The following is a 25,069-nucleotide window of genomic DNA, read 5'->3' as shown; positions in this document are numbered from 1 at the left end:
CTACAATGAGATACCACCTCACACCTGTTATATTAGCTATTTTCAACAAGACAGGTAACAACAAGTGTTGGAGAGGCTGTGGAGAAAAAGGAACCCTCATTCACTGTTGTTGGGAATGTCAAGTAGTACAACCATTATAGAAGAAAGTATGACGGTTCCTCAAAAAATTAAGAGTAGAACTACCATATGCCCCCAAAACTGAAAAACACTGGTACATAAAGACACATGCAGCCCCATGGTCACTGTAGCATTGTTCACAGTGGCCAAGACATGGAAACAGCCAAAAAGCCCTTTAATAGATGATTGGATAAAGAAGATGTAGTACATATATACTATGGAATATTACTCAGCCATAAGAAATGATGACATCAGATCATTTACAACAACATGGATGGCCCTTGATAACATACTGAGTGAAATAAGTAAATTAGAATAACCTAAGAACTGTATGATTCCATACATAGGTGGGGCACAAAATTGAGACTCATGGACATGGACAAGAGTGCAGTGGTTACCAATGGGAGGGGAAGGGAGGAGAAGGAGGGGAAGGGAGGAGAGAGGCATAAAGAAAACCAAATAAAAGGTGACAAAGGACAATTTGACTTTGGGTGATGGGTATGCAACATAATCAGATGTCAAAATGATCTGGAGATGTTTTCTCTGAATCTATGTACTCTAATCGATCAATGTCACCCTGGTACAATTAAAATTGTCTAAATAAAATTTTTTTTAAAAGTGATCATGAATTTAAAAAAAAGAGATCCCAAGCAACTTGAAGTGGCTTTTAGTAGCCAACAATATACACACACTAGAGAAATATATTGAATCATAAATAAATAAAAAAAGAAAAGAAAGCATGGCATAACAATCATAGGATACTTAACCATATTATTTGCAAATCAAATAAGTATTTTAATAACATAATATACCTTACAAGTAGCAGAACAGAATGGTGCTAAATCAAGCATAAGTGGAAAATCTACATGTCTGTTTACTTTGCGAAGACTCAATCCAGTCTAGAAAGACAAAAAAAAAAATTTGTAATGCAGCAAACTCAATCTAAGTCATTATGTTTATTAATTAAAACTAAAAGTGGAATCCTGGATGTTAGTTTTTTCATAGATATATAAATATCATTAATGAATAGTCCAAAATTGATATATGACTAAGTTTTCAATTAGGTTTCATAAACTGTCACTGCAAAGATCATTTATGTGCATTTTTACCACAAATAATATGGAAATAGTTATTTTCACTGTGGCTTTTCAATACTTAGAGAAAAATAAATTCGATATGATAAAAGCTAAGCTACTGAGACATATGCTATCATAAAAATTTATTAGGAGTCTGGTGTCCTAGGTCTGATTCAATGACTGGTTAACACCTAACTTGATTCTAGGCAACCTCACTTAGATCAAGGCAGAAAATGGGTAGAAATGGGTTGATTAGATCCTTTTCAGTTCTAAAAATCAGTGATATTCAGCCTGACCAGGTAGTGGCTCAGTGGATAGAGTGTCGGACTGGGATGTGGAGGACCCCGGTTGAAAACCCCGAGGCTGCCGGCTTGAGCATGGGCTCATCTGGTTTGAGCAAGGCTCACCAGCTTGAGCCCAAGGTCGCTGGCTTGAGCAAGGGGTCACTCAGTCTGCTGTAGCCCCTTGGTCCGTGATGGCAAACCTATGACACGTGTGTCAGCACTGACATGCATAGCCATTCTCGATGACACGCAGCCGCATGCAGCCGCATACCAGGGAAGTATGGGGCCGCATGCTGAGAAAGACGTTTCATCCTTGGCTCCTGCACGGCCAGGTGCAATAGCTGAGGATAAAACATTTGCTGTAGTGTACATACTCTGTGCCAGAGGTCTGTAGGCGTAGGCCAAAACAACAGAACTCAACAGAACTCTGGCACAGAGCGTCTAGTTCTGGGACTTCTGGTTAGGCAGTTAGGGAATCTTTGATCTCATTTCCAGCTGGCAGAGCAGGGAGCAGCAGAATGTCGTGGGGGACGCATCTCTGAGGGCCCTGTGATCGCCATTACCAGCAACCATCATCCAATCTACTGTTCTGGGGTGTCGTGGATTTCTAATTGACCCTCATTACTGAGATAAGTGAGGGGGAGGCTGGGAGAGGTGAGGGCCTGTGCTATGGGTGCCGTTTCCCGCCATCAGAAATAGTGGCAGCCATCTTAATTTACATAAGAGAATTTCAAGACAGCATCTGGGCTCAGGTATTTGTCAACTTGAGGTCAGAGCTTGAGAATCTGGAAAGGTGCCGCTTGGAGAATCAAGAGGAGTGCCACTACGAACAGGAAATTTGGAGTGCCTGGAACTGATTACCAGACACTTTTAGTACCCTGAAAAATATAGCAATGGCTTTACTCACAATTTTTCCCACTACGTACTTTTGTGAGACCTTATTCTTAGCGTTAAATAATATCAAAACCAACAAAAGAAACAGATTAACAGATGAAGTTAGTAGCGCTTGCTTGGGCTTGAAGTGTACAAAATACCAACCTTCAATTGAAGATTTAACCAATGAAATTCAGCAACAAAAAAGTCACTAATATGCAGGTTAGTTAAAGAATTCCCTCTCCCCCTCACTTATCTTAGTTCACAGCACCCCACACAAGTTAAATAATATCAAGACCAACAAAAGAAACCGACTGACAGATGAACAAAGAAGTCACTAAACAGGTAAGTTAAATAATTAGTTTTTGGTTTATTAAATACAGTTATATATTACAATTATACATTTTTATTAAACTATAAATATCACGAAATTATGATTTTTTTCTTGAAGTGACACACCACCCGAGTTATGCTCGGTTTTTTGGTGAATTTTGACACACCAAGCTCAAAAGATTGCCCATCACTGCCCTTGGTCAAGGCACATATGAGAAAGCAATCAATGACCAACTAAGGTGCCACAACAAAAAATTGATGCTTCTTATCTCTTTCCCGTTCTGTCTGTCCCTATCTACCCCTGTCTCTCTCTGTCTGTCACAAAAAAAATTAAAAAAAATAAAATTCAGTGATATTCATTCATTAAAACAAAAAGCCTAAATCTGAATACTCAATCAATAAGAGTAAATGTTATATATTGTATAAATCAAAACAAACCTCATGTTCTTAAATAAGCTCTATATGTCTTTTTCAATTTTTAATTTCCAAAGGCAGAACTTGAAAAATTTACACTTTGCATTATTTAATGATAGTTAAAAACTAGCTGACAGACTGAATGCCAATGGTACTGGATAGGAAACTCACAAACAGAAACCTTATTGTAATCAGAAGATCTGAATTATTCAGGTAGACAAAGACTAACAGATGCAACCTTTCATGCAAGGCTTTCATGACTTACTTCAAGGACATAATTTCACTGTGAATCTGTTATTTTTTACTTTCCTTTTTCTTTCTTTCTTTCTTTTTTGTAAGAGGAGGGGAGATAGAGAGACAGACTCCCGCTTGTGCCCTGACCGGGACCCACCCAGCAACCCCAGTCTGGGGTTGATGCTGGAATCAATAAGCTATCCTCTGACCAACTGGACCACTGGCTGTGAGAGAGGGATTGAGTGAGAAGGGGGAGAGGGAGAAGAGAAGCAGATGGTCGCTTCTCCTGTGTGTCTTGATTCAGGATTGAACCAAGAACTTCCTCAAGCAGGGCCAACGCTCTATTCACTGAACAAACCAGCCAGGGCCTTCTTACTCTCCTTTAAAGGTAAGAAAGCTTATTTATTTGTTTTTTACCAAAATATACCCACTTATTGATTTGTTTCTTCCAGTGATGTTTAAAAGGTTTAACATGTTATCTGACGTGAAATTGTGAGGTCACATACCAATAGTATTTAATCTGTATTCAATTTGCCTTGTTTTTCTCATCAGATGACCTCAATAAGCATTCAATACCAGCACTGCCCGAGACCCCTTCAGGCTAATGTATCCTCCCAGGACAGTACTTTCTGTGGAGAAACTACCCCACTAACAGGAGAGACTCTGTAAAGGGCTTTAGTATAAGACGAATCTCTTTCTTTTGTAAACTTTTTTTTTTTACTTATATTGGATTTACAATATTGTATTAGTTTGAGGTATACAACATAGTGACTCAATATTTATATATCTTATAAATCAATCACCCCAATAACTCTAGTAACTATCTTGACTCTCTTTTTCAAGGGGATAATTTTTGGAAAATATCTTGCCTTACATTTGGGCATATGCAGTCTCCTGCCTTTTAAAAATTTTTTCTTTTAACTGAACACCAGAAGTATTTTCTCCATGTCATTAAAATGTAAATATGATGCCTGCAGCAGGCCTCACAGCTGGCATGAGCTATATAATGACTGAGATACACACTTTTCTATTTCTATTACCTTGTAACAGGTCTTAGAAGTGGAATTACTTAGTCAAAAGCAATACTTTTGTTCAAAAATTATGTTTGATTCAAAACATTACTTAATGTTCTTGAAATATATTATTAAATTACTTTCTAGGTGTTACCACTTACAGGTCCGCTGCTGGCATGAGAGAGCCTGTACCTCACGTCCTCATCAACACAATCAGATCTCTGCCAATTTGCAAAGGTTAAAAAAAGAATCTCACTGTCATTTTATTTTGCATTTGTTTGCTGGAAAGATGGACCTATTTCTTCACACTTTCCTGGAATTTTTACTTATCTGAACTGTCAAGACATGTTCTTAACCATTTTTCTATTAGGGTCTTCATATTTTTTTTTTTTAGATTTTTAAAAATTTATTCATTTAAGATAGAGAGATAGATAGAGAGAGAGAGAGAGAGAGAGAGAGAGAGAGAAGGAGGGAAGGAGCAGGAAGCATCAACTCCCATATGTGCCTTGACCAGGCAAGTCCAGGGTTTTGAACTGGTGACCTCAGCGTTCCAGGTCAACACTTTATCTACTGTGCCACCACAGGTCAGACAATATTTTCCTTATAGATCTTTAAGAATTATTTACATATTTATGATGGTAATATCCTGTTTGAGATTTGCCTTTCAGTGTCATGAATATTTCATATACAGCTCTAATGTTACTATAGAGAGACATTGGCTTTCAAAACAATAAAATACTAGAAGCAGAGACTTTGCTTAGAGTCTGCTCCCGATAATTCTCAGTCCCTAGGAATGAGAATATAGCTTGCTCACATTACATTTAGCTTGAGAACAAGAAGGGACCGAGATATTTGTAAATATTTCCCAGTAAAGGCATGAATTCTTTCTGTACATTTTTCCTAAATAGAAATACAATGACCAAATATAAAACAACTTGTACAACATGCAATTAGCTCCTCAGGTCTGGCATGACCCTATTTTTTTTTAATGTTTTATTTATCGATTCTCAGAGAGAGGTGAGAGAGAGAGGGAGAAAGTGGGGAGAGAAGTGGGAGTCAACAACTCCCAGTAGTTGCTTCCCATATGTGCCTTGATCAGGCAAGTCTGGGGTTTTGAACCAGCAACCTCAGCATTCCAGGTTGATGCTTTATCCACTGCACCATCACAGGTCAGGCGTGGCATGACCCTATCTTGTTCACACAGTTACTGCAGACATACACCTTCCACAGGCATTCTGATGTAGCGAGACACGATACATCTGCTCTCAGCAGCCATCTCACTTCCATTAAATTTCTATAATCTTGGCTATAGAAAGTCAAGAATTAACCTAGTCCTTCTTTGGATAGGGATGAAAAGTGTAGAGAAAAATCTCATCCTGCCCATCTGTGGCCCACCTGAAATGCTGCAGATATATATAATCAAAGCTTCCAATCTTTTCCCTCAAGATTTCTTTTATGAGCCCTGGCCGGTTGGCTCAGTGGTAGAGTGTCGGCCTGGCGTGCAGAAGTCCCGGGTTCGATTCCCGGCCAGGGCACACAGGAGAAGTGTCCATCTGCTTCTCCACCCTTCCCCCTCTCCTTCCTCTCTGTCTCTCTCTTCCCCTCCCGCAGCGAGGCTCCATTGGAGCAAAGATGGCCCGGGCACTGGGGATGGCTCCTTGGCCTCTGCCCCAGGCGCTAGAGTGGCTCTGGTCACAACAGAGCGATGCCCCGGAGGGGCAGAGCATCGCCCCCTGGTGGGCAGAGCGGCGCCCCCTGGTGGGCGTGCCGGGTGGATCCCGGTCGGGCGCATGCGGGAGTCTGTCTGACTGTCTCTCCCCGTTTCCAGCTTCAGGAAAAAAAAAAAAAAAAAAGATTTCTTTTATGGATTTTATACTTAGAAAATCTTCCATGCAGAGATCAGGTTGATATTCATTTAAGTTTTCTTCTAGTCTTTTGATAATTTGTTTCATACAATTAAAGCAATTTATCTATAAATAGTATTGATATATGGTAGGGTTTAGCTATAAGCTTTTATTTCCTCCAAAAGCTAATTTTCTTCCCTAAATCCTTTACTGAATTATTTACTGAATGATGTAGCCCTCTTCCGAACTGATTTCATATTATTTCATTATCATAACAAAGGAGCTTTATATTAAACTCATGTTTTATCTGACAATTCTGACCACACTGTTTTATTTATTACAGCTTTATTTTAAAACAAGTATTTTATTATTTTTTTTTTAGTGAGAGGGAGAAAGAGAGAGAGACAGACAGGAAGGGAGAGAGATAAGAAGCATCAATTCTTCATTGTGACACCTTAGTTGTTCATTAATTGCTTTCTCATATGTGCCTTGACCAGGGGCCTCAAGCTGAGCCAATGACCTCTTGCTAAAGCAAGCAACCTAGGGCTCAAGCCAGTGACCATGGGGTCATGTGTATGATCACATGCTTAAGCTGGCAACCCTGTGCTCAAACTGATGAGCCTGTGCTCAAGCTGGTGACCTTGGGTTTCAAATCTGGTCCTCAGCATCCCAGGCCAATGCTCTATCCACTGAGCCACTACCTGGTCAGGCTTAAAACAGGTATTTTTAAAAATTCATTCTAACTTTTGCAAAAAAATGATTTTTTTTTTCTGAAGTAAGAAGTGGGAAGACAGAGAGACAGACTTCCACATGCGCCTGACCGGGATCCACCTGGCAAGTCCACTAGGGGCCAATGCTCTGCCCATCTGGGACATTGCTCCCTTGCAACCAGAGCCATTCTAGAGCCTGAGGTGGAGGCCATGGAGCCATCCTCAGCGCCCGGGCCAACTTTGCTCCAGTGGAGCCTTGGCTGTGGGAGGGGAAGAGAGAGACGGAGAGAAAAAAGAGAGGGAAGGGTGAATAAGCAGATGGGTGCTTCTCCTGTGTGTCCTGGCCAGGAATAGAACCTGGCACTTCCACACGCCGGGCCGACACTCTACCACTGAGCCTATCAGCCAGGGCCATGATTTGTATTTTCACTTATACACTCTTCCAGAGAAATGTTAAAATTATTTTATCAAATGCAAAAAAAAAAAGTGAGATAAGGCATTGAATTAAAAATGTAAAATATTGGAGAAAAACCTGATACATTAAAAATATTTAAGTTCCCTTCCACTGTGGAGTCCTACATGGAGCCTGCCTCAATCCCTTTTTGCACTCAGGCTCAGCCAACCAGGCCCAGCCCTCACAGCCCTCTCTCTGGGATCATGAGACCAGAAAGCGATGTGCACTTTGCTGTTTCCCTACTTCTAAGGGTTCTCCTTTTTTGAAGGTTTCTTAAGAATTTTTATTTTCCACTGACACAAACACATACATTACACTTGGTTTCCTGCCACCTAAATATTCATATATTGTGAATTTTAACTAGAAAAGTTTTATAAACTATTAGTGAAAAAAGCAGTAAATCTTATATGACAAATTTTTTAATTCAGTAAATTAGTGCCTAATCTTTGACAGCATTTGACAAAACTTAGGGCTCTACAAAACATCCATCTGATGAAAATTTGTATAGTGCTACTAAAGGGACTTTTACCTGATGGAATCTTTTAAGATGGAGTATTAGAATAACTGGAACGGCAGAAATGAGCAACTGTTTCCTGGCATTAGTATAAATTCCTTCGGCTTTCTTTTCTGCATAAAATATAATAAATTTATTAGTAAGATTCCATTTTATACATCATCTACCATATGATATAATAAACATTTATATAGAAGCACTATATCACATTTTTGAAAATATTAAAAAAGAAATTAGAATGACCTATTGATATATGTAACAGTATGGGTGACTCTCAAAGTATAATGCTAAGTGACAAAGAGATCATCAGAGACAAAAGGCTATATATCATCTGATTTCACTTATATGATATCCTGGAAAAGGCAAACTATACGGAAAAAAATCAGATTAGTCGTTGCAGGGACTAGGGAATGAGGGAGGGGATCAACTGGAAAGGGGTACAAGTAAACATTTTGGGGCAATGGAAATGTTTTATATCTTATATATGTTATCAAAACTCATTAAGCTATACACTTAAAAAGGATGAATTTATTGTCTGCAATTTATATACTATATGCAAATTCCATTATGTGCAAATTCAGTAAACCAGATTTTTTTAAAAAGAAATTAAGACTTCTGGTTACAGGGTGTCTCTACTCTTTCCAAAACCACTAAAATGATTTTTTTAAGGCACATACTTATATGAACAAAGAATAGGTGAGGTGATACTTGCAACACAACTTTGGAACCTGGAAAGAAGATGGACTAGTGGTGACTTAGGACAATGCCCAGGCAACGACCACCAGAAACACACCTGTGGTTAATAAAAGTGGCTCAATATTAATTGCAGTGAAGGGGAGTTCGTACCATGGGAACAATGGGGCATTTCAATAAGAGGGTGTTAGAAAGAACCTGTGACAGGATTTATATATGACCAATTGCATATTTAACTTGGATTAATATAAATTAGTATTTTTCTTCCTTTACCCACCTAGACATTTCCTTAATTACCAGTGTACTAAGTATGTCTTTGTTCTGATACTTTGACAACTGGGGCCTTGTCTAGAAGGAGGGCCTCTCACAGAGCCAGTAAACAATTTAAGTATACCTTTCATATGCAAGCCAACAGATCCAAAACCCATACCCCAATTACCTCCTTATTGGGGTCTTATACGCTCTAGGCCATTATCCATTTGTCCCAATCACATCACAACCAGGTACCAGACAATTAGAGACAGCTGGGATATCCCAGAGCTCACTGAAATTATTCAGAACTAGTCAGTCTAGACCTGTGTACCGCCTTGCCCCTTCCTTCCCTTGGAAACTACAATGCAGTCTCTCGCCCTGGTTTGCCCCTGGCTGCCTCTGCCTCCTGATCAACCTGGTGCTTCCCCAGGTGCTCCTCTGCTAGGAACTGTAACAAACTATCTCCAGTGGCAACCGTACCTGATCTGCTGACCTCACCATCCCTGAGTAATAATAAAATCTACATGTTGAAAAAACTAGTCACTAGGAATCTGAGTATTCTCTCCATTTAATCAAGGCTAGAGGTGAGCTGAAAATTTCTCACTTGACAAGTCCCCTTTTTTCCATTTTTTTCTAGTCAAGCAAATACAGTTATTATATTGCTACATTTATAATATACAATTATTTAAAACCTTCAAATTTATATCTTATCATTTTATAGCAGATTAATGCAATTTATTAAGCACATTAATCTCATCATTAATCTCACTAGTGATAAAATTTTAAGTTTTAGGGAAATTTCTTCTGAAAATGTTTCAGAGAGTTAGTCCCCTGAAATAAGATTATGTGGATCTGAATCTTCAGGGCAGAGATGGATACTTCCTGTTCTTTGGTTTATTTCAACAAAAATCAATCAAACATTTATTCTGCCTAGTCACTGTCTCTGGTGCTGAGGTACAAATGTACAAACGTGAAAAAGACAAACCCCACCTCCAAGCAGCTCAAGTATAGAAAGAAGGTTCTTGGGTTCCTGTTTTTGGGATCTAATGCCCACTATTCACGAACTATAAGATAATCCATGAATACAAAAAAAAGCTAAATATTTACCTGCAGAACCGGTTTCCCTTTGGTACTTCTGTATCTTTTCAGTACAATTCTCACATAGAAGTTTGTTATTCCCCATTAATAACTCCACTGATGTAAACTGGTAGAGACAGGACTGAATTGAACATTCTTTAGAAGTAGTTATATAGCTCTGAGAAAGGGTCTGAAAAGCATTTTGGGGACTGTGAGATGTATGCTTCTCCTCTGAAAAATAAAAATTTAGAAGATTTAGTGGCTGATTTTCTCCATCAACATCTCTATCTCCAGTTACAGTGCTGCTTAAGTGCAGTTCAGAAATAGCTGCAGCCACCCCCTCATCACCACTGTCAGTCTCCTTGGCAAGTGGTTCACTTGCTGGTGGACGATGTCCATTTGTGTGCACACAGCATCCACTATTGGATCTCAGCAACACAGTTTGCTTAGAAGCACTTTCAGATTCTGAAGCCTCGCTGTCAGCATCAACACTATTTTCAGAATGGCTGGCTTCTTTCTCACTGCCATCAGTCAGAGTTGATTCGGTATTCACGCAGCTTGCAAACACTGGAGAATCCCCATTCACTTTAAGGTTCCTATTTTTCTGGTGTATGACATCCGCTTTCTGTTCTCCAGATGACAATTTCCTTGTACGCTTTCTGCCATGAATTAGTTGATTCTGTAAGTTGACAGTGTTTTTAAGAGAAAAGAATCTTGTGACTTTACTGAAAACAAATGCTAGTAAGTCTTATTTAAACATCCCATAATTATTAAATAAATACTATTCCTATTGCCTCTAAAATATATTTCCTAAATCTACATAAACTATAACCAGTAGAAGATATACTAACAAATAGTTCTAATTTAAAAATAAATCTTTACATAAGAAACCAACGACAGTTGTTACCTATTTTCAGAGAAGAGGACAGGACATTTTGGAACAGTGCTGTGAGGGAGGCTTTTCAAGTGTAAACCTTTGTATAATTTCTATAGTCTTGCCACTTTTAAAAAGCCTTCTACAGGGTAAGTTAAATCTGGTAATATGTCAATTTTCCAAGTAAGTACAAATAACAGCAGGTAAAAATATTAATAAAGTGAAAATTCAGATTTATTTCTTTAAATTCATATGGGATAATTCAACAACCTGGTATATCCCCAGTGAAATAATGGGATAGACAAGTCATTAATGACTGGGACATTACAGAAAGAGACATCAAACATCATGGGCACTTCCTTAATGGAAGTATGTGCCACCACTTACAAGTTTTCTTGCCAAAAATTAAATAATCAAACCTAAACTCAAGTAGGCCTCTATATCTGATTGCCTTAGAGAAAACTAGAAGAGATAGAGGCAAATGATTAGTATTGAAGTGGAAATGTGAGAAACTGCTTTTTAAAAAACAGATTTCTTCAACGAATAAACTGCAAAGGAAAAAAGGGGGAAATCTATACACCTAACAATCAACTGCATTCTATAGCGCTTTCTCAGATCCTGAATTCAAATACACTTTAAAAAGCAAAAACAAAAAACAAATATTTATGAGACAATGGCAGAAATTTAAATAGAGTGAATATTGATGCTGTTACAAAGTTATTAATATTTTTACATATGATATTTTTAAGTATTGTGGCTATGTACTTTAAAAGAATACTTATCTTTTAGAGATATACACTGAAGTATATGATATATTTGGGATTTATTCCAAAACCATCTGGGGTGGGACGGGGAGAATGTGAAATACAGATAAAACAAGATTGGCCATGGGCTAGTAAATACAAAGCTGAGAAATAGGTACAGGAAAGTTTATTATACTATTTGCTCTACTTCTGTATATTTTTGAAATTTTTCAAGATAAGTTTTAAAAAGCAGATGTCCTACAAATACACATAATCTTACTTTATCTTTAGATGCCACTGTACTGACAATTATCTGTCTCCTATAACTTCTATATTTACTAATTCCTCCCAAAAGTACAAGCTTTGAAACTAACATAGAAATCATGTACAGAACACAAAACTTCTTTAGGAAATAAATTCTGCATATAATCTACTTTTTAAATTTTCCAACTCATTTGAAATATAATTTCCTTAACCTTAATTCTCAAAATATAAAACATAAGGATTTAAATTTCTTGAGAATAAGAACTATATCATACTTTATGCATGCATACACCAACTCATATATTAAACTGTAAATACTCAACTATTGAATATGAAAATGACTCTCAGATATCTTATAATATATTCAAGAAATGTCTAAATACCTGAGTAAATAAAAGCTCTTTACAAAAGACTTAAGTTTTTTTCTACTTACCCTTTCTTCTATTATAGGAAGTGAAATATCAATAAAAGGATCTTTCACTGTGGAGATCTTAAAAAGAAAACATATTGAGAATTTCAGGTAGAATTCTAATATAGACAATGTAGTTTTACACAGGCTTAAAGAAATCAGACTTTCCAGGCAACTTAAAATTTTAAGTTACAAAGATGTTTCTGGAACAAACAGCAATTTAATTGGGTGCAATGGCACATACTGTTAATCAAAACTAGATATTCCAAAACTTTAATAAATGTTACCCTGTTAAATTTTATAATGTAGTCAATATCACAAGATCGGTAATATTTAAAGTAACTTAGAAGTAAACAATGTGTAATAATAATAATTAAATAAAGACATTAATATTTTTGGAGAAATTAGTGCTAAAATATAAATAAAATGTGGAAAGGCCGTGAAAATAGCCAGAGTTTGAGTACGTTTTGTAGATTCTTTAGAATAATTCTGTTTTAAAAGATACTCTATAGATTGTGAGAGAGAAATCAACTTCTATGTTGAAGATACTAGAAAATTAAGTAATATCTCATTGACACAGTCTGCGCTTCAATATGACAGGTTAGAAAGACATAGAACATGTAATTCTGATTGTATCAGACTAGAGAGGATAGAAAGGTACTCTATAATGTGGGACAAGGTAATGTATATAAAGGCTCTTTTACAATAAAATCTGACAAAAGCGTAAACCCATCACACTCTAAGACATACACTTTCAGAACTATTCCTTATCAAGCAATTGAAAGCCTATAAAATGTATGTCTTTAAATTCTTGTTAAAGGACAGATGTCATTTCATTAGATAAAACAACACTATATTCCAAAATGAGTTCAGTCTACTTAAAAAAAAAAAAAAAGCCCTGGCCAGCTGGCTTAGTGGATAAAACATCAGCCCCACAAGTGGACATCCCATGTTTGATCCCTGGTTAGGGCACATATGAGAGTGACCATCTGCTTCTCTTCCTCTCCCTCTTCTCCTCCTGTAGCCAGTGGCTCGATTGGTTAGAGCATCGATTCTGGGTGCTGAGGATAGCTCAGTTGGTCAGAGTGTTGGCCTCAAGTGCTGAGGATAGCTCGGCTGATTCAAGCACTGGCCCCAGACGGGGGTTGCCAGGTGGATTCCGGTCAGGGTGCATATGGGTCTGTCTCTATCTCCCTTCCTCTCACAAGTCATATAAAAGTAAACTTTAAATCAAATGTGTTTGATCACCCTAGGTTATGTTACTACAATAAGTTATTTATATAAGAAGTACATTTTAGGGCAATGCATACAGGGAGAAGCAAAAGTAGGTTTATAGTTGAGAATACACAAGTTTATTCTTTTATTATTACTTATTAATTGTATTATTTTCTGTATGAACAACTATAAACCTACTTTTTCATCACCCTGTAGTTATATAACAGTTATTCTCTTCACAGAACTTTTTTTTATTTCAACCCAAACAAGTAGCTAACACATTCAAGCATACTAAAATAAACTAAGGTTTCTTGGCAGAAAAAATAAAATAGCACATTTTTTTTTAATTTTTTAAAAATTTATTTATTTTAGAGGAGACAGAGACAGAGAGAGTGAGAGAGAGAGAGAGAGAGAAAGAGAGAAGGGGGGAGGAGCAGGAAGCATCAACTCCCATATGTGCCTTGACCAGGCAAGCCCAGGGTTTCAAACCGGCAACCTCAGCGTTCTAGGTCGACGCTTTATCCACTGCGCCACCACAGGTCAGGCCAACACATTTATTTTTAAAAATTATAAATTATGTTTACTTTCTAGGAGTGAAGGATATATTTTAAGATTTTCAAAAACTGTTATGTAGTCATCTGTCACAAATAAAAATAAGTGATTGCTGGTGATTATATATAAAATGAAATAATCAAAACAATATAATTTAATCTATTCCATGTTGAAGTGAATTACAAAGTACCTACATTTGCACATTCTTCACACATGACTGTGCTAGTTAATTCACCAATAAAGATCTGATCTATGAAGTTCATTTTCACACCTTCTCTTCCATATGCTGTAAAAACAATATTTTTTAATGCAAAAACATATCAACCATTAACCTAAAAAGGAAACATAGTCTTTTTCTGTTGATTCAAAAGAAATCTAAGGTAGATGTCAAGTACCACATTTAAAATGCATTTTACTATATGACACTATAATGTCTTTTTCCTTTACAAGTCTGCAGAGAAAATGTGACTATCAACTACAGTAATCTCTAAGAAATAACAAACTGCTCTTATGAGGCAAAATAAGTAGAGCAATAGCCATGATTCAAATTACATCTCAACTGCTCCCATTCAATCTGTTAAAGCCGCTATACCTCACCTAGAGGTAGAGGGACGGGAAAGGAGATGATGCTTCCAGGACTATAGATGCCAGAATCATAACTATGGATGTGACAGAATAATAAGACAAATAAACACGGTACATGTAAAGAATTAACATGGGAATTAATAGCTCAGTTATATACATAACTGCTCAGTTACATTAAAAATATCAAAATCATGCTGTTGGAAAAATACGTATATATCAGGGGAAGTTATGCCTATGATTGTCTTCAAAATAATCTGAGGTTGGGAGAAAATAGATGAAACATAATACCTCATAAACTGAATGTAGTTAGTAGAGTCATGGGTACATGGGGCTTCATAGCCACTTGATTTATTTATTTTTTTATTTATTCATTTTTAGAGAGGAGAAAGAGAGAGAGAGACAGAGAGGGAGAGAGAGGAGAGAGAGAAGGGGGAGGAGCTGGAAGCATCAACTCCCATATGTGCCTTGACCAGGCAAGCCCAGGGTTTCGAACCGGCGACCTCAGCATTTCCAGGTTGACACTTTATCCACTGCGCCACCACAGGTCAGGCTTCATAGCCACTTTAATAGAAGCTTGATACTCCCCAGAGTAAACACTGGGGAGAAATATATTACCATAGCTATTCACTCCTGTTTCAAACTTCTATCTGTTTTGGATTTCTATCTTCTAAAACACTGTATTTTCTACCTTTTAAAAACAGTATTTAAAGCAATGAATGACAGAGCAGATATATATGAATATACTAATAAATATTTATTAACTATAAATATTAGTATATTGTGGTAAACTAAGATGTATCATTAAGAAAAACTGTACAAGGAATTAACAATAGAAAAGATAACAAAACTGGAGATGAAAGAAAAACTGAGCAGTTATTCTAAACATGCAGTAGATGGCGCTATCCCAAAACAAAAGAACATGCTTAAAAAATCTATTTAAAAGTCTTGAACATTTAACCGCATATAAAGTTTTGGCATATATAATCACGACATATATTTGTTTATAAGTTATGGACATGTAGTATGTACATATAATACTACAAAATAGAAGTTAAAAAAGAATAAATAATATACAAATATTTTTAAGTGTCTCCTAAAAAATGGTAACTTTAGTTAATATCTCAAGGTGGAATATACATTTAGGACATGGTAAATCACTAATAACATAGAATATAAACACACACTTAAATACTTATAAGTGATCATCTTTGATTAGATAATTGTTTTTGCCTCACTTTTGCCTGAAGAAAGAATTAACACTAGGGGGAATGTAGACATGTATGCTTAACCTATTAGTACTCTTTTTTAATAAATGGTTTCCTTGCAGGAATCTTTTGAACACTTAAGCATTTTGTCTAGTTACAACTAGGTAATATCCATATATCCACTCACCCAAGCACACCTCAACTGCAAAATGATACAATATGGTAAAAGTGAATTTACAAGTAAGGATGCTACTTTCAACAACCTTTCAAGTCCCCTTAGGATACCTCATACAAAAGCAACCGTGTCAATCTGTATACCTGATACTAGTTTAATTTTTTAAAAATTCACTTAGGTAAGTTCTAACATTTTCTTTCTATGACCCACTAGCCTGTCTTGCAGCCACTGGAATATGTACATCTTCATTTTAAGGCAACTATTTTAGAACATTCACTCATTCACATCATGCTCAGTTCTTTTTCCCCTGAAAAGAAACTTAATACTTTCTTCTATAAGAAATTATAACAGTGAGAGGGTCAACATACCTTTGACTTTTTTTCTGGTTTCATCATCAGCAGTTTTAGTTGTTGGGTTGTTAAATGCTTTTAGAATGCTAGCTTGTATTCTCTATAAAAGAAAGTTAAAAAAATTTATTAAGAATCTATTCTTTCAAAGCAGTATTTTGTGTTCCTTTAAAATAAAATCTGGTTTAATAACAGGGAACTCCAGCCCCATCCTCTAATAACAAAAGGATATTCAAACAGTAAGGCACACTGGACCTTAGTTCCCTAGTCTGTAAAATAAAATGACTAAATTTATTAAAAATTAAACACATCCTTTCTTTCAGTCCTAAAATTCCATTAATGAACCATTTCCTTATTTGGGGGAGAATTTGGAATTAGAGCCAAATTTCCTCTGTTTAGGTTCTTTCTTGGGTTTAAAGTATGTTTCTCAGACTACAAAAAGCAAGCAGCCTAGTCTCACTATTCCTATAGATTTAGAGTAACTTCTCCTTCTCCCCCCTTCTCTCTTGATTTGTTTTGCTCTCGCTCTTTCCCCTCTCTGTCTCTAAAATGATGTATTCCTTAATCAGGACAAAAAGTCACAAATAGACCATAGACATTTCTTGTCTAGAAAGAAAAAACCTTAATATATAAGAAGCTTGTAAACTGGTCACTATGACTTCCACATAAAGAATTTATAAAAATATATGACTAAAGTCCAGAATATCAATTAATGTCACAGCAAAATATCCCCAATTTTGCTTATTGTTTTACTTGAATTTAGTTGTCAATAATAATCATTATTAAAGTCTTTAGCAGGTCTTAATAAAAGACAAGGTCTGTTTTCACATTTCTTGTGTATGTTTTAGTAAAGAAAAGTTTTAAAATAAATTAAAATTATAAATTCCAAAAATAAAAACTTATCTAATAAATCATCTTTCACACTAATTATGTGGATTAATTTAATCTCCTCTAATTCACAATATTTTTTAAAGTAAAGTCTTAATTATAGATTTTCATATGTGAAACCACTGTTTGATCTGGACTTCCTGATGTAAAAATGATACATAATTTTTTACAAAAATTATTATGTCAAAGAGAAACTAAACCCAAATTTCAAACTTCCCAGGGACTAATAAAAACACTGTATTTCAGAATCTGTCATAGTTTCCACTATTCAGAAGAAAATTCAGTCTTAAATATTTAAAACAATTGGATAAAAAGACAAATAAATTAAGCTGCTTACTTATAAGTTCAGAATAAGGATATCAACACTGAACAAAAAGTAGAAGAAGAGAATAAGAAGAAAGCTGATTCTATGATTGGGGGACAAATAAACCCACTAGCTAATCTTAATCAAAGTAAGAATGAAAAGCATAACATCCCACCTAAGAAAGGGAAACTACCAATAGAATTAAGAGACATCTGAAGTAATCATGAGAGTCCACTTTGCTCAACTCTCCTGTAATTATATTTGAAAATACAGAAAAAAATAATAATTTTCCAGGAAATCAATCCCAGAAGAGACAGAAATTCTTTCATTGGGGAGGGTGTGGAGAGAGCAAGCATTGTTAAATAGCACTCCTTACAAAAAGCACCAGGTCCTAACAATTTCATAGAAAGAATGCCACTAAACCTACAGTACAGCTTGACCAAGAGGCTTTTATTCTAGTAATGCATATCACTACAGTAATATAAGCCTTCATATTAATAAGTGTAGGAGAAAAATTTAAAACCTTGATATTCCCTATTCACTGCTACTAGTTATAAATATATTAAATTTCTAGTCATTGCAATTGATAGGAAAATAAATCTGAGGAATAAAAATTATAAGAAGATAAAATATAATACAGTCATTAGCCATCACATACAAACAAAAACCAGCTAGAAGATAAAGAAGAAAATATTCCATTTACAATAGCAGCTTTTTGCCTGACCAGGTGGTGGCACAGTAGATAGAGTGTCGGCCTGGGACTCTGAGGACCAAGGTTTGAAACCCCAAGATTGCCAGCTTGAGCGCATGCTCATCTGGTTTGAGCACAGGCTCACCAGCTTGAGCGCAGAATCGTCAGCTAGAGCATAGGATCATAGATATGATCCCATGGTCGCTGGCTTGAGCCTAAATGTCACTGGCTTGAAACCCAAGGTCATTGGCTTGGCTAGAGCCTGCCACCTCCAACCCCGGTCAAGGCACATATGAGAAAGCAATCAATGAACAACTAAGGTGCCGCAATGAAAAGCTGATACTTCTCATTTCCCTTCCTTACTGTCTGTCCTCTCTCTCAAAAAATAAATAAATAGCAACTTTTGATAAAATACGCAGGAATAAACTTAAATGTGTAAGCCTAACTAGGCAGTGGCACAGTGGATAGAGTGTTGAACTGGGATGCAGAAGACCCAGGTTTAAAACCCTGAGGTCACCAGCTTGAGCTCAGGCTTGTCTGGTTTGAGCAAGGCTCACCAGCTTGAGCGCAAGGTCACTGGCTTGAGAAAGGGGTCACTTAGTCTGCTGTAGCCCCTGGATCAAGGCACATATGAGAAAACAATCAGTGAACAACTAAGGAGCCACAACAAAGAATTGATGCTTCTTGTCTCTCTCCTTTCCTGTCTGTCTGTCCCTATCTGTCCCTCTTTCTGTCTCTGTAACAGAAAAAACCCAAAAACTTAAACACATAAGATCTAAATGAAGAAAACTTTAAAACACTACTGAAAAACACAAAAGAAAACTTGATCAAATAGAAAGATAGACTATGTTCTTGGATAGCTCCTAACATTATATACATTTCAATCCCCATCCCACCAAATTTACCTAGCAATTAGATAGGTAAATAGAATGAATAGAAAGTTGAGAAATAAACCCAAATACATATGAAAATTAGTAAAAGTGATATAATTCAGTGTGAAAAGCATACTACACAATTCAGATCATGGTAAGGTACAAAAAAAAGAAAATGCAATCTACTTCAACTGATCAAGAGTTAAATGTAAAAATTAATAATACAAGTACTAGAAAAAAATATGGGAAATTCTTTTATAACCTTGGAGTGGGAATGCCTTTTTGACTACTATGACTCAGTATTTTGAAGCCATAAAAACAATTAAATTCAAAAACAAAAAAATTTCAAACTTTATTAAAAAACTGCTTCTACATAATAAGTAAAATCAAAATACAAATGACAAACCTGGAAACATATTCTCTCCTGGTACACAAAAAGCTTTAGAAATCAGCAAAGATATAAAACCCAGTAGAAAATGGGCAAAAAGATAAAAACAGATGAAAAGATGCTGAGTCTCATTTAAGAGAAAAATGTACACTAAAATTACCCTGAGATACCATTTTCTACCTAGAAGATTAGCAAAAACTTAAAAGTTTGACAAAACAGTCTGTTGGTGAGGCTATGGGGAAACAGATTCCTTATATATGTTGCTGGAAGAAATGAAAACTGTATACCTATGGAAGACAATTTGGTAATATCTATTAAATTACAAATATAACATATATATATCATTTGATCCAGCAATCTCATTTTTGTACTTATACAGATATACTTACACACATGCAACATTATATACACTATTTTCATACCATTGTCCATAAAAGCAAAAACACTGAAAATAATATTTAAGATATCTATATAAGGGATATAAAATCAATAAGGAATTGATTATATATGTTAAACTAAAAAAAAAGGAAGCTTCTTGTCTTCTGAAATGAAAAGACTATTACGATATCTCAAGTGAAAAAAGACAAAGTGCAGAAAGGTGTATATACAGTATAAACCACTTTGAACATTTTATTAAATTAGACATGGCTTTCAGTAGGATTTAATGAGTCTTTACTATATTTTAAAATGTAAGCTATGATATTACACTCTTAAAGAGTGAAAACAAAAAAAGTAAAAATAAATCTGATTAAATTATTAAATTTTAAACTATTAGACCTTTGTTGTGTTTTTTTCATTGTATCCTAGCCAAAAACTTATATTCTCTGCTCCATACTGTTAAAGAGTTAATAGGTAATTCATCAAGTTGAATAAAATAAATGGGTTTAGGTCCATCCAACCTTTCATTGTTAAGAGTTGTGCTTTGAACCATTTAGGTTAAAAAGAAAAAGACAGACTGGTCAGGGAACTGCTAACAACTGCAGCACATTAATCAAGAACTATCAAAGTTCAACTATCTCAAGTCTCCATCTTACATTACTTGCAAAAATATAAATGCAAAAGAACTCATAGTTTAAGTTAGCTAAGATATTGTGCCTTTAAAATAATCCTATCTAATAATGTATTAAAGTGATATGTCTTTGAGAAGATAATAAAACATAACACCATTAATTGGTGGTAGCTCAAATTAAAAGGAAAAAAAGTGAAGCACATATATTTGTAAGTTGAAAAGACTGCTTATAAAGAAAGTTCTTATAGTCAATTTGGTTTTATATGCACACAAAAAGTTTATAATTTTTTTTACAAATAATCCCTTGAGTGCTCTATATAGTAAAAGCATGTTAGTCATAAGAAAAAGACTTTAACGAAACAATACAAAAGGAGGTCGGTAGTTGTTAATCATTGCTAAAAGAGTCTGGTGGCGGACATAGTGCTGCAGCCTTTCTTTAATGAAAAAACACATGGCAGTGACAAACTCCAACAGCAGCACGATTAACAGCTGCGGGGCTCCCAGGCCAAACAATGCAGCTCCTGCCTGGGTTCGCACTGTAACTGACCCGCCTGACTGTCCTTGCTTACGAGACTGAATGGATCCACAGACATGACATTTTAATTTTGCCACACCATCTAATACCCTCAAAGTGGAAGGAAGATAAGAGCTTTCAAAACCAATGTTTCCTATACTGCCTGAGTTTTTAAGATACTGTGATTCCCAATGCACCATGATTAAAAACAAGAATTTAATTTGGAACAAAGAATGCAATCAGGTAATAGAAGTGAAAAAAAATTATAGGGATAGATTTTATTTTATTTTTAATAACAACAGAGAAAAACAGTATAAAAAGGTAATTTTAAATTCTATTTATAATAACATGACCACCATATAGTAAAAATACTTCTGGAAATCATAGGGGGGAAAAATTATTCTAGCAATTGATGATCCAAATTAATCTTAAAGTAACTCCTGTATCATCTGCAGGCTCAGAAGCAGCAAAATACATTTACTATTCATAATACAAAGACAAAGCATTTCTCTCGACCCTGCTACCTTCTATGGACACCTTCACAAAGGTACCAATACACCAGAGTAATTAGATTTAATACTTTTTCTTTTTAAAAAAAGATTTTATTTATTGATTTTAGAGAGAGAGAGAGAAAGGGTGGGAGGGAGGAGCGGGAAGCATCAACATGTAGTAGTTGCTTTTTGTATGTGCCTTGACTGGCAAAGCACAGGTTTCAACGGGACCTCAGCGTTCCAGGTCAACACTTTAACCACTGTGCCACCATAGGTCAGGCAATACTTTTTCAAATAGTAAAACAATTATGGTTAACTTTTATATTTAAAAAGAAAACATTATTTATACTGGTCATTGAAGACCAAACATTAAAACTAAACTATATAGATAGAGAGGGGGGGGGGGGGGGGGAGAAAGAATCAGAATGACCATTTGTTTGAATTTCCATTCTTGGTATATTTCTAGAGCTAAGAAAATATAATATTAGTTCATGGGGGAACTGTATTAATAATGTTCCCAGAATTTAACTAATTAGAAATCACTTAGTTGATTTTTAAAAAACAAAACACAGGTAAAAAAAATAATGTAGTATTATCCTGTCATTTTAAGTTTATTCAAATTATAACCTCTTCAAAATACCAAAGAAACTAGTTGGTATAATTTATTTAAGAGACTTCTTTTTCCCCAATTCAAATTCTTAACAAAAGTTGTCTATTTTAAGGTCAAGCATAGAAAACTCACTCAATAAACATTCAGTGAACCTATGTATAATACTTACCATGTGCAAGGCACATGGGATACAGTACTATTACCTGAAATCAAAATCAAAGCTGACAAAAACATAAATTTAAATAAACGGTGATTGGGTTCATCATCAAAATATATAAAAGTAAGGAGATGGTAGAAAGTGAGTGATACTTTCAAAAGTTCAGTTTAAGTCAAACAGCCAATTAAGGGTAACATTGTAATACAGTGTGCCCGTAAAGTCATGGTGCATTTTGACCAGTCACAGGAAAGCAACAAAAGACAATAGAAATGTGAAATCTGCACCAAATAAAAGGAAAACTCTCCCAGTTTCATACCTATTCAGTGCAGTTCGATGTTGGCTCACACACAGATTTTTTTAGGGCTCCTTAGGTAGCTATCCCATATAGCCTCTACAGACTCGTCACTGACTGATGGCCTACCAGAACTGGGTTTCTCCACCAAAATGCCGGTTTCCTTCAACTGCTTATCTCACCAAGTAATGTTATTTCTACGTGGTGGCGCTTCGTTATAAATGCGCCGATATTCACGTTGCACTTTAGTCACGATTCGAATTTAGCAAGCCACAGCACACACTGAACTTTCCTCTGTACCGTCCACATCTCGACTGGCATGGCTGTGGACTGCTCCACTGTATACACGGTGTTACATCATCATCTGCGCATGCACACATGCTGCCACATCATCCTAGAGAAACTGGGAGGGTTTTCCTTTTATTTGATGTAGATTTCACATTTCTATAGTCTTTTGTTACTTTCCTGTGACTGGTCAAAAGTGCACCATGACTTTATGGACACAATATAGTTGGCCCTTTGTATCATGAGTTCCACATCTGTGGATTTAAACAAATGTGAGGAAATACTGGGGTGGGGGAACAACCTGCATTGTTACAGACATGTACTATGTAGTTAGGCCTACCATGGTTGCCTCCATATCTAACAATGTACAGACCTTTTTCTTGTTATTCCCTAAATAATACAGTATAATAACTATTTAGCATTTACATTGTATTAGGCACTATAAGTAATCTTTACAGATGATTTAAAGTATGTGAGAGAATGTGCGTAAGTTACATGCAAATACTTTATAAAAGAGACTTGAGAACCCGAAGATTTCGGCGCCCTCTGGGTGGGTTCTTGTAGGAATACGCTATGAAAATATGCAGAGTTAGGATTACAATTAGAGACAGCAAGACACCCTAGGGTGATAAGCCCTGACTGGATGAGAGTCCAGGGGCCTCTCTGACACATGCTGAAAACAGTGCATGCTGGAAACAGCAAACAGCAGGATAAGATTCAGTAACAAGAAATGTTTAGGCTCTCAGAACAGAGATTAGTAGTCAGCATGTTCCTTGTCCTTTACTTCTCCCCCTGATAACTTCTGCTGTCTGCTTCCTTATTTGTACTGGCTAATAAATAAATATCTGAGTAAGGCTGGGGACAGGGCCCAGTCCTCCAGTCTAACTGGGGTGTTGCCTCCCCTCAACCTCTCAGAGTATTTCATCTGGTCTCCGAGTAGTTCATCATTGCTGCAACAAGTGGTGCCCCATGTGAGGAACGGGAACCAAATGACAGGTTTGCTACTCCGACTAGTTCACTGTCACTGTCGCCACAAGTGGTTCCCAGCTGAAGAACCAGATGAAATGACCTCCCAAAGCCTGGCAAAGGAAAAGGACATCCACTCATCCCGTTTGGTAAGGGACACAGCAGCAGGGGAAAAGCCCTTGAATGCTGGCAGCGAGGTCACTTTCAGGGATCAGGCCAGGGGATTTCCCTTTCCCTTCATCTCTCCTTCATCAGGAGGAATTCCCTTTCCCTGAGCAGCAGAGTCACAGGTTACAGCTACAGGGACTCCTCCTAGCTGCAGGCTGTTGGACTGGAATTTAACTGCCCTCTTGCTCATGGTCTGACAACAATGCCCTTGGTATCCAAAGGAGGGAAGTTCAAACTTAGCAGATTGGAAAAACACTTTTACCAGGGGATGATTGAAGCAATTGAAACAGGATATGAAATGGCCCCTTGGGATTGGAAAGGGCTTGTAAAAATTGTTCTCACCACCGAGCCCTCTGGTCGGCAAACTGCGGCTTGCGAGACACATGTAGTTCTTTGGTCCCTTGAGTGTGGCTCTTCCACAAAATACCACGTGCAGGCGCTACCTCAATAAGGAATGTACCTACCTATGTAGTTTAAGTTTAAAAAATTTGGCTCTCAAAAGAAATTTCAATCGTTGTACTGCTGATATTTGGCTCTGTTGGCTAATGAGTTTGCCAACCACTGATCCCCAAACCTCAGACCAGCCCCTCCCCCTAGATATTTCACTGACCCTATCCAGCAGAAAGTAGCTGCAGAAGAAGAGACCTTCACCCCTTTTCCTCAAACAACAAAAGACAGGAATGTTAGGTTTGCGTCCAGGGCTTCTTTAAATCCAGAGCCTGTTTAAAAACTGAATTCTTCCTGACCAAGTGGTAGCGCAGTGGATAGAGCGTCGGACTGGGAGGTGGAAGACCCGGGTTCGAAACCCCAAGGTCGCTGGCTTGAGCATGGGGTCACTCGCTCTGCTGTAGCCCCCCCCCCCCAGTCAAGGCACATCTGAGAAAGCAATCACTGAACAGCTAAGGAGCTGCAACAAAGAACTGATGCTTCTCATCTCTGTCCCTTCCTGTCTGTCCTTATCTGTCCCTCTCTCTCTCTGTCTCTATAAAAAAAAAAAATCCTCAAATCCCCCCCCCCACACTCAACCCTCCCCTCACCTTAAACAACTCCCCCAACCCTGGAAAGATTCTGGAAAGTGTCCTTAGGACAAGGCCTTCAGGAGGGAACTGGAGGTTGGGAAAGACAGTCTGTGACCAAAGCCACAAACTTGTTACAACTGTGGGAAAGGACATTTTCA

At 36.7% G+C, this 25,069-nt stretch overlaps 1 protein-coding gene across 5 annotated transcripts in view; it reads right to left on the bottom strand.

Moving 5' to 3' along the window:
• USP45 (ubiquitin specific peptidase 45) overlaps positions 1-25,069 on the bottom strand; it is an 86,809-nt gene that overhangs the window by 9,807 nt on the left and 51,933 nt on the right. For all 5 annotated transcript variants that reach the window (XM_066358828.1, XM_066358827.1, XM_066358829.1 and 2 more), the window contains 6 exons: positions 16,279-16,360; positions 14,140-14,231; positions 12,203-12,259; positions 9,919-10,567; positions 7,882-7,979; positions 930-1,016 (listed from right to left, as the gene is read on the bottom strand). In XM_066358828.1, coding sequence (XP_066214925.1) covers positions 930-1,016; positions 7,882-7,979; positions 9,919-10,567; positions 12,203-12,259; positions 14,140-14,231; positions 16,279-16,360 — 1,065 coding nt within the window. The remainder of the gene's footprint in view (positions 1-929; positions 1,017-7,881; positions 7,980-9,918; positions 10,568-12,202; positions 12,260-14,139; positions 14,232-16,278; positions 16,361-25,069) is intronic.

Source organism: Saccopteryx leptura, chromosome 1, assembly GCF_036850995.1.
Source record: "Saccopteryx leptura isolate mSacLep1 chromosome 1, mSacLep1_pri_phased_curated, whole genome shotgun sequence".
In the NCBI taxonomy this organism is placed as follows: Eukaryota; Metazoa; Chordata; class Mammalia; order Chiroptera; family Emballonuridae; genus Saccopteryx; species Saccopteryx leptura.
Note: the sequence above shows the minus strand (reverse complement) of the source record. Positions and strands in the feature narration are given on the sequence as shown.